The sequence below is a fragment of the Arctopsyche grandis genome, chromosome 8, assembly GCF_051622035.1.
Source record: "Arctopsyche grandis isolate Sample6627 chromosome 8, ASM5162203v2, whole genome shotgun sequence".
NCBI lineage: Eukaryota > Metazoa > Arthropoda > Insecta > Trichoptera > Hydropsychidae > Arctopsyche > Arctopsyche grandis.
The window spans coordinates 21476268-21488303 of record NC_135362.1 but is presented as its reverse complement, the minus strand read 5'-3'; the positions used below and the strand labels follow the sequence as shown (position 1 = coordinate 21488303).

General features: G+C 30.4%; 1 protein-coding gene across 7 annotated transcripts in view; it reads left to right on the top strand.

Moving 5' to 3' along the window:
• The window catches only part of mbl (splicing regulator muscleblind), an 82736-nt gene that overhangs the window by 62218 nt on the left and 8482 nt on the right, over positions 1-12036 (top strand). For 3 of the 7 annotated variants that reach the window (XM_077436072.1, XM_077436071.1, XM_077436068.1), the window contains exons 2-3: positions 1218-1385; positions 5165-5350. In XM_077436072.1, coding sequence (XP_077292198.1) covers positions 1218-1385; positions 5165-5350 — 354 coding nt within the window. Of the gene's footprint in view, positions 1-1217; positions 1386-5164; positions 5351-10708; positions 10796-11987; positions 12030-12036 lie in introns of all 7 variants that reach the window. The other 4 variants (XM_077436070.1, XM_077436066.1, XR_013260906.1 and 1 more) reach the window with 2 other exon arrangements.

The window sequence follows — 12036 nt, the reverse complement described above, 5'->3', positions numbered from 1 at the left end:
CAACGGAATAGTCCACAATTCCCCGCTCATCTTAATAACAAAAATAAACTTAGAATTTATATATAAAATATAGACTCATCAATTCAAAATATTCATATATATATATATATGTATATACAACTTCAAATTGAATTCTTTAATTAGTCAAAATAAATTTTCCGGAATTAATAGGCGTCGTAATTGTCAGCGTTCATTCGGATTTCCGTTTCATTTGATTACACATCAATTGTACAAAAGCAATCATTTAATTTTAATGCTTTATTTGTGTAATGATTACGTATTCCATTATAAAACAATCGACCTTCGAAACTGAGCAGAATTTTCTATTTATTTCTTGATTCTCTCAAGTCGGCGAAGCCGAAGCTGTGTGAGAAAAAGATTTCGGGTCTCCCATCTTATTCATGACTGATTTTTATGTTCATTTCTCGTGGCTTATCTCCAATCAGTTTCACTCGTCCCATTTGGCTGTTCCAATATTTTCTTACCGCAGATCACTCTCTCAATTTACAGTTCAAACACCACTCCCTCACCCTCATTATCCACCTACTCCGAGATTAGGTCGTAATAGGGAAGGAGGCAGTAAAATGAACGAAATCGAAAGATGGCTGATTTTCTTTCTTAAACATTACGAATATATTCAAGAGTTAGATAAAATATTCTCGATTTCAACACTCCCGAAATTATCCCAAAACAATAATTTTATTATTTGATATGCATGAACATGCCACAATAACCATTCTGTACCACGGACCTCAATCAAACCTTGTATGCTGTTTGCAGTGTATCCTGATTTGCGGAGTACCGGGGGCTTTGGGGGATTTGCCGGGGCCGTTTACAATATCGCAGGCGACCCGCCAATGTCAGTTTACTCGCAAAACTTTGGACATTTGTAAAACTCTCTCGCTAGTGGGAAGGGCTCGGTTCCTCCCCCTCGTTTGCCGGCTCTTACTTGTTCTCGGCGGGCAAACACTCTCTCCCTCTGCCCTTAAAGTTAATAATGCCACATTGATATACGCCTTCGTTATAATTAATCTAACCGACGCGACGCCACCGCACCGCACCGGTTCTACAATATATACTGCTCAAATTTCGTCAGCGCAATATGTTCCGTCTAATCCAATCTAATTTGGTTATGTTTTATTGCTGGCATGTATGTATGATTTTATGGTATAATATGTCGTGCAATTTTTTTAATGGATTTTCGTTGTCTTTTTCAGGGTCGGTGTAATCGCGAGAAGCCACCTTGTAAGTACTTCCATCCCCCACAACACCTGAAAGACCAGCTGCTGATCAACGGTCGCAATCACTTAGCTCTGAAGAATGCCCTGATGCAACAAATGGGCCTTGCGCCTGGTCAAGTGCTGCCTGCACAAATGCCTACAGTTGTAAGTTCAAATCATATCTCTAACTTAACCACTCGCTCATAATAAATTGGTTCATTTTTTCTTCTCATAGAAATTTTAACACGTTACATAGTTTCTGTGGTATTATTAACATCACCTAAAAATTTAATTGACATTTTTTTTTGTTCTAAATGTTATATCTACATAATATTTTCACTTAATCAATCTAGGTTTTTCATTATCTGCAACTCCTCAAGTATTTAAGTATTAAAAAAAAAAATTAAAATATGATAGATATCTTAATGACGTATGTTTTGATTTTTCTATAATTTTTTTTTTCTCATTGATATTATTTGGTCACATTTATTTTTAAATTAAATATTAGTCATTAAGATGAATTTTAAGTAATTTTCTAAACTTAAGTTTTTATATGGATGAATTTAATATTATTATAATACATAGTTTAGTAATTCAATAAGAAGTCAATTATTAACACTTTTTGCAATTAACATTAAGAAAATTATTTATTTCTTTGAACATTGGAGGAGTATTACGGATATAGATATCTCACTTTGCATGATGTAAAATTGGATTTTTGGCATACGCATGACTCCTCTTATTTGAATTATTTTTCTATTTACTATAATTATTCAGTTTTAACTCACTTCGCTGTGTAAAATTTTTATTCATTTAAAATTTAAGTTTTGCTTTTATGAAATCGATTTTTGGTGTTTTAAATCAGTTCCTCCTCTGTGGAACTTTAAGATTTTCACCAGTGCGACTGCAATCCAACACATGTCTGATTTATGCATACATACATTATTTCTCAATTTGAATCATTCTATATTAAATTTCATACATGTGACATTTGTCCTACTTCGGCAGGACTTATACATATGTACATTTGACATTTAAGCAAATGTAAGATCAACTTATGATATCTAAATCCAATGTTTTTATATTGAAATTGAATTTTCAATGCTGGAAGTGGCTTTAAATTGCCGTTGGAATCCAAATGTCAAGATAGACATGTGGTGGCTTCAGTCGCACGGTGAAGACGTGAGCGGCACACATTGTGCACGCCCGTCCCAATCCCCCGTGTGTAGTGTCTCGCTTAGTGTGGTGTTGTGTTGTGTTGAGGTGGGTGGTGCCGCGGGGCCTCCGCTACAGGAGCTGGCGCTGCCGCTGCCGCTAGCGCCCCTGCCCACGCTCACGGTAAAGACACTCTTCTTCCTCAGTACACCAGCTCGTCCCACCCTCACTCACTGCTCGAAAAGTATCCGGACACAGCTCACACCATTCACACCGTTTACACTTGTCTAATATGAATACATATATACCTACATATTTTGTACTTCAGTCTTTTTGTCACAATACTTCAGTCGCTTTTCCGGAGATACTTATCGAACAGTGGACACTTTATAATTACTGAGTGTTTGCCAAATTACATTTTTTTAAAGCCAATATAAGTTAATATAATATATACATTCTCCTTGATTGATTTAGTGTGTATTGATTTAGACTTTAGTCAATACATTTAGTCAACAAAAGTATTGATTTAGACTTTAGTCTAAATCAATACATTTGTTTAAAAAAGTGTAATTATTAAAGTCTTCATAGTCCGTATTAATTTGTATTGATTCATCAATTTTCCGCATTTACAAATTTGATTCAGTAATAATGAAACGAAATGTGAGGATTCAGATTAATTAAAACCATTAAAAATATCCCATTTGACTAGATTCATATTTTAACGCTTTGCATGTCCAGTGTTTCCTTTTTTTTTTACATATAAAATCAATTTGCTGTTTATTATTTTTCTATCGAGAATTTTTGTATGAAATTTAATTTGGCAACAAATTATTTGGTTAGTTTATAATTCCAAAATTGGTCGGTAAAAAAATGAAAAATTGATCAGTAATTAATTATTAACTTGATCAGTAACTTATTCTAAATGATCAGTAGAACATAATAAACGATCAGTAAATTATTCATTTTTTTTTTCAGTAAATAGTAAATTTTTTATTATCAGTAAATAAATCCTTTTTGATCGGTATTTTATATAAATACTGATCAAAAATGATTATCTATCAGTGAAATTATAACTGTTTCATTTTATTATCCGATAATTTTGATTTAATAACTGATCATTTAGTTAAATAACTGATTATTTAGTTTAATAACTGATCATTTAGTTTAATAACTGAGTATATGACTACTGATCATTTAGAGTACTCAATGATAATTTCGAAATATTTACTGACAATTTAGTTATTTTTGTTGATCAAAAGCTGAATTACTAATCAATTAAATACACGCCATTTAATTTCAACTAAAAGTATATTATTCGATATGGACTTTGTTTGCTATTTATAATTTTATAAAATATTCCATATTCTTTATAATTTTTGTAAAATTGTAATAAAAATTCAAAAAATTTTAACTATGCATTCCGTTAAAATATAATCTCAGTTTTTTTTTTAATAAAATACCTTACTAAGATTCTTAACTGGAATTCGTTTTTTTTTTTCTAGTATTATATTTTAATTTTTTTCAATATAATTTTTGCTTCATTTTTTTTTACTAAAATTTGCATGTAGTGCTTGATTTTCAATGCTTTTTTTGATAAATAAATAGTTATTAATAGATTAATTTTATTTTTATTGTATAAATATTGTGAAAAGTTGAGCTTAAAAAAAAGGAATGTCAAAATTTCTGTTTAATCACATTTTTCTCTTTTATTACTAATAAAATATATTTCATGTACATATATACATACATATGTATGTAGATGATGAATGAAACTAGTTTAACTTTTCACAACATTTAATTTCATTTCAATAATTATTCTGTGTTTTCAATATATATATATATATATATATATATATATATATATATATATATATATATATATATATATATATATATATATATATATATATATATATATATATATATATATATATATATATATATATATATATATATATATATATATATATATATATATATATATATATATATATATATATATATATATATATATATATATATATATATATATATATATATATATATATATATATATATATATATATATATATATATATATATATATATATATATATATATATATATATATATATATATATATATATATATATATATATATATATATATATATATATATATATATATATATATATATATATATATATATATATATATATATATATATATATATATATATATATATATATATATATATATATATATATATATATATATATATATATATATATATATATATATATATATATATATATATATATATATATATATATATATATATATATATATATATATATATATATATATATATATATATATATATATATATATATATATATATATATATATATATATATATATATATATATATATATATATATATATATATATATATATATATATATATATATATATATATATATATATATATATATATATATATATATATATATATATGTATATATATGTATATATATCTATATATATCTATATATATCTATATATATCTATATATTTATATATTTATATATATATATATATATATATATATATATATATATATATATATATATATATATATATATATATATATATATATATGTATGTGTTTCAAATAGTATTGCTATTCACTTTACTTATTTGATTTGTATTGTCATTTTTGTTTAAATATTTATATGAAAGCAAATAGTTTGTAAATAATTTTCATCGGTGTTTCAATATTTTACAATGTGAAGTGGACAACGTTGCAGGCATCAAATCCATACCTGACCGGGGTTCCCGCAGTTGGGTCAGGTTACAGTCCATACTTTACAGCGGGGCCCCTGATGCCTGCCTTAGTTGGGCATGACCCAGGCGCTGTGCCTTCACCTCTAGCGCCGGCGATTCCGCAGCCAGTGCTACAAACTCAAAAGTTGCCTCGTTCTGATCGCCTTGAGGTTAGCAACCATTAGTTTATACGACATACACACATTACATCCACCCACAACCATTTCACAACTACACAAACATTACTAACTCTAAATTACAACGCACAAAACTCTCCATATTTTTAGAATTTATTAAAGTTCTATATGTATGTAAGACCTATTAAATCATTTGTTGTTCTTGAATACTGAGAGTTTTGTGTATGTTGTTTAAAACTATATTTATTTCTTATTTTATTCTATAAATCCTCATACACATTCTTAATAAATATTAGTAAGTATGAGGCTTTATACATGTGTACATACAAACCATATCACAAAAACTTAATCGTCTACTTATTAATAAGATGTGATAAATGAAAAATTACATATATGCCTGAAATTGTGGGATACGTGCATGTGAAAGAGTCAATGATCACTATTATATTATTATATATGTATATATGTATAATATATACAAAAGTGAACATGTATGATTAATGTTTCATACATTTATTATTATTTTATATTGTTGAACGATGAATAAATATTAAAAATTTAGTAATATTGACCCTAATATATATTAATTGTGCCCTTAAACTCCATAATTTACCCGTGTCAATTTTGTGTGTGTGCATGTTTGTATAAATTTTCATGTGTGAGTGCTTTCGTATGCCCGTAATTTTAAACCGCTTATATATTTCTCCTATCTTCACAGTGTTACCTCTATTGACTTATTTACATTGTAATACTCATTCAATCTATCTAATCAAAGTATTTGTTGGATGTCACCTAAAACTTAGCTATCTCGACTCACCCCATCTGATTCTTTAGCATTGACATATTATATATTATATATACATATATATTATAGTTTACTATTTATACATGTAGCAAAATAGTTTTAGTAAATATATATATATGTATATATGTATGTGTATGTATATTTATTTATGCATACACTATACACAGTGATGTGCTGCTAAAATTCTATGAACCGGTTCGCACTTCGGCAAATAACCCCCCCCCCCATTTTTATGCAATTTTTTTTTCAATTTAAAAAATATATGTATTTTTTATTTTTATCATACAATCGTCTATCATCTGCTGTATGATGGTGACTTCTGAGCCATGATTTAACGAATGGTGTGGAATTCCATGAAGTCAGTGGTGAACCTATCAAATTAATGGTCATTAAGTCTGATATGTGTCTAATACTTAAATTTGCCCTTTTTTCTGAAGAAATAGTATTCATAAGCGAAAATCCTCGTTCCGCTTCTGCAGAGCTTATTGCAATTGTATTAATAATATTTTTAGCTTTTCTGACATTTTCAGGAAGTTCATCGCGATTATCTCTTAATCACATTGATTCAATTATTTTATGTTTGTATTTAGTGCCAACTCTTGACACTACCTCTTGAATATATAACAAACTAAGAAAAAATATAGACTTTTTTCAATTTCATTAGTATCACAGGATATTTTTAGATGTCACTGTGAAGTAACCAAAATCAATTTCGAATCATAGTCTAACACACGAAAGAGCGTGAACCGGTGCGCTTATGGCGATTAAGTGGTTAAAATATTATCAATATAATCTCTGAAATCATTTACATTTATTTTGAAGCTAATAATTTCACTTAGAATCCTGATATTCTCTTCGCCAGCTCTAATTGACAAAAATGTATGTTTTTAATTTAATTTATCCGTATTTTAATTTAATTTCTCCGAACCCAAATTATTTCAGCAACCGGCTCAACAGAGCCGGTGCGAACCCATAGCAGCACATCACTGACTATACATATGTATACATGTGTGTACGCGTGAAGAGTGTAAATGTGCATATATGTATTTGTATTTACTTGTGTATAATGAAATAAAAAATCGATGGTGCCAGATATATTAACATATTAGTGTAATACATTAGTGTTCTGTAAAAATGTTACCAACTTTACCCCCCCCGCCTATTCTGCATCGCTAAACTCTCATGGCATAGAAATTGTTAATCGTATGCTGCAAAGATCATACTCATATGTAGTGAAGTGTTCAATTCGCACGTCCGTCGAACGTTTTCTCACTGATTTTGTGCTGGGGTTGTGAGTGTGATTGGTATTTTGGATGTTGGGTGCGTGTGATGCGGCGTGAAGGGGTGCGTAGTGGCTGAGATTAGGCGGTGGCGGTGTGGTGAGATGGTGTGGTGTGATGTGATGATGGTTGGTGGTGTGTGGGTCGCGCTGACGCTCGTGTCCCTCAGGTTTGCCGCGAGTTCCAGCGTGGTGCGTGCAAGCGGCCTGAGTCGGAGTGCCGGTTCGCTCACCCGGCGCGCGCCGTGGCTCCGCACGCCGACGGCTCCGTCACCGTGTGCATGGACGCCGTCAAGGGCCGCTGCGGCCGCGACCCCTGCCGCTATTTCCACCCCCCCCTGCACCTGCAGGCGCACCTTAAGGCGCAGGCGAGAGGCGCGGTACGCCCCCTCACCTCCCATGCATATCACATTAGCGCACCTCTTCTTTTACTTTATGCTTTCCTCTAGAAAAACAAAAAAAAAATACCATACCTCTTTAGTTTGCATTTCTTTTTGATATTTTTCGTTTTTACTTCTATTCTGAGTGATATTTTTTTATTCAAACCCTCCCCCCTCACCTTTCTATTTTTGACGCATTATTTTGCATTATCCAAATTTATGTAACTTGGTTGGCTAGCTGACATACTCCCCTTTTCCGTAGTCGCTTGATGTTTACCAATTAGAAGTTTGTGATAGTACCGTAGATTCTACTGCGATATGTGAACCTGATGCAATGATTATGCTAGCTGTTCCTCCTCTCCTGTTCGTATCCGTCCTGTCTTTGTACGTTCACGTTGTTGTCTTTCTGTTCCGTCGTGTCAACGGTCGGCAATGCGATCTGTTTGTCTTTGGACTCTTCAATATACTTCAATAGCCTAGAATTGCATATATTAATGTTCATTTAATAAATTTATACTAGTTAATGCGGTTATTAATAAGTCTAAATCAATATTTGAGTTATTTATATCTTACAGAATTAGGCATTACCCAATCCGATATTACTAAACATGTATACTGCATGAAGGAAAACCTTTCTAAAGATACTTTTTTTATAAGAGTTATTTCAAACGAAGCACTATATACTATTAAAATGAGAAGTCAACACCGTTTCACCTACTTGAAATTTCTCGACTTTTTTGGTGTATCTCATCGTCGATTTGTACATATACAAAAATGCTTTACATAGTGAAATAGCTATTTTACAATGTAACAAATAACTATCAAAACATATAGTAAAATTAGACGTTTTTATTAATATTTTAAAGGTGTTAATAGCTTAAAGATCTATGAATGATCACAATATGTCTCGTATATTAAAGATATTACATACATGTAGATTTTATAATAAATTAATTTTTGTATACAATATACAAACTCCTGTTCAAACAGACAAAAAGTCGAACAAACGAGTGTAGAGAAATTTCAAGTAGGTGGAATCAAGCCACTGTAAAATGAGATATTGTTGATATTTTTGTTTATCCAACTGGACAGTCTTAAAACCTATACAATTTATACAGTACTTTTTTTCTAAAAAATATAAAAGTGCTAGAACTTACTTCCTATAATCTTTTTATTAAAGAAAATTATATTCAAATATCATTTAAATTAAATTTTGAGCAATTTTTCTATGCCACGGAGTGCATTATCTTAATTAAAAAAAAAAGACATAAGTTGCTGAAATGTTCCATTGTGTTACATTATAAAAAAGCATTTCAAAATGTTTATACATTTCAAAACAATTGGAAAATGTGTCCCGATGAAAAATGTTCTATTAACTAAACGTTTAAAATCATTTTTAAATTAATAAAGTACGGTGATCTTTTTCACTACCTTACACTTATAGGGTCCAAAGATTGATTGGCTGGATTGTCGATTACTGCATTATGTCCTTTCTTTATCCCTCCGAGGACACAGCTTGCTGCCGCTACCCCCCTCTTTCTGCGCTCTCTATTCTCTTTCTATCTTTTCTGTCTGCGCTCGCTGCAAGTCCTGTGCTTACGTGGAAGATGTGCCGCTAGCATCTTCAGGTGAGCGCCGCTGGTGTATCGACTGCTCCCAAGTCGACGCTTGTCTTGCACACCTTCCTTTTGTAAATATACCTAAGCTTGCGTTCCTCACAATTGGCTGTGACGTGTTCCGTGCCGTTCGCAAGATTCAATTGTGATATGATACGGTGACCAGGCATACGATAATGAACGATCAAAAGTATTGAAATGAAAGGAAAAGGACTTTCGTACAATTATTTTATATATTCAAAATGAATTTGGTACTTGTATGTGTTTAGTTGATTTGTGAATATCGTTTACATGCAATTTGTACAATACTATTCCATAAATTCATCTTTTCACATATTGACAGTAACAATACAAAAAATTATTAAATACAAAATCTATTCATTGCATCGTGGTTAACATATGCAGATATTCTAAACTAATTAATGAAAATGTAATATGAATATACATATATATATATATATATATTTACACAGCATGTGAAAATATTCATAATACATTTTCGACACATTTGTGCGTGCATATTATTATACATACACATACATGCACAGCTATATATATATACAAATATATTCCTTAATATATGTATATTTGTGTGTATGTGTGTCAGTGTGCGTGTGTTTGTTTTTGAACAAAGTGAGATGAAAAGTGTGTATGTTTTATATTTATTTATAGATTATTTATTGTATTCATTCATAGTATATTTCTTATACACTGATAGCACTATTAATTCTATTCATAATAATCCGAAAACAAAAATTATCCCAAATTTATTTCTTCACATACATTTTAAATTATGAGAATGTACTTAAAATTATGTATGTATGTATATATTTAATAAATACAAAATTTCCTATTGAATATATGTACATGTTTTCAGAATAAAATATTCAAAGAATTATAATGATCATTAAAATTGATTGGATTATACCACGAATGTGTAGTACATATAATTGCAATGCTATTTATCGACACACATTTTATTAAAATGTAATAACTGTTTGAATAAGTACACAATTGAGAGAAAATTTTCATCTACCACTCAAAGCTGTCATTACTAACAACGTCTGCAGGAAGATGGTTGAAGCGCCGAGGACGCTGTGATATCTTATTTTGTTACATACGCCTTTTTCATTTATTTCTTATTTAATGAAGCTTTGTATCACGCTTATCAGTATATTGCAAGTGGGCGGGTGACTCTCGCTCCGCACCACTTAATGCTTATTATGTTACTAGTGACATCTGTATATATTATATTTATGATAATCTAATATGATCTGTGTCCCCTCCCGTGTGGTGCTTGCTTGGCTGTAGGGTGCGGGATGTGCAGCAACAGGTGCCCAGACAACTGCAGTGGCCGAGCAGAGCAAGAAACGCCCCGCCGAGAGTGACCTGCTACTGGTACCGCTGCAAGCTTTGCATGACCATTCCGCCCCCGTAGTATCTTCATATCCTGTTCCATCCTTTTGTTAGCATGTTGTGACGCGACAGACTCTACATGCACCTTTTGCACATGTCTCAGCTTAATCATTCTTGCTATTTCACATCTTTTTTATTATAATATATATATATATATTGTATAGTATATACTTTTCATTTTATTTTTTGCCATTTAAAAATACAAAATTAAACAATCGCTTACCATAGAATCTGGCTTTTGCATGACTGACATTGTCAGCATTGCTTTGTTGTTTTCTGAATTAGCGTTTCTCGGCGCTCACCTGGCTCTAAGGAATGGTGAAAAGTCAAACATATGTATGTAGGTGCCTCACCTATCCGGCCACTTGTTACAGATGAATTATAGGGAATCGCAGTTATACATTTCCAAATGACAACGATTTTCGCAACATTCTAGCAATCTCCGATATGACAGATTTTCCTTATCTCTACCCCAAATATATTACATCTCCTCTTTGCCTTTCCATTCTGTAAACATTAATAAAGGGTGCATTTACTTACAAAGTAATCACTGTGTAACATATTTTTAACGTTCACTTTTAAATAATTTGTGTGTATGCAAGAAAGGCTATTTCTGAACTGATCTATGATTGCACTGAACTCTATTTATATTTTATCCCCATGTGATTTTTTTTTGTTTTGACAAAATTTAGCACAATTCAAAATTTTTAAATGTGTATTTAATATGAATGTATGCCAAAGTATGTCTGATTTTTTGGTTATTTTGTGTGAGAGCACAAATTTTATATAAATTTTTTCTGAAAATATATGTATGTTAAAATAATCAACTACGAACATATATTTTTTTTTTAATTTAATCAATAAAACATAAAAAGTAATGCACCCTATTTTACCAACACCTAGTAGTATTTGAAACTAGTTATTTTTTGCATGAGATGCTTTTGACAGTTAGCAAAGGTATAAAATATTTACTGGTGGTAATTATGTATTTACTACCGCGTTCCTTATAATCCTATTACATATATATATAATTATTCCTATAAATATCAAATGTGTTTATTTTACTATATTGAATTTCTTAGCCATTTATCTGACTGCCAAAACCATCTTTCATGACATTTTGTTTTTATTGTGTGTATGCGAGGATAATAATACGTATAAATTTCTTTTCCAGATGGATATGAAGACTGTTGGATCTTTCTACTATGAAAATTTTGTAAGTT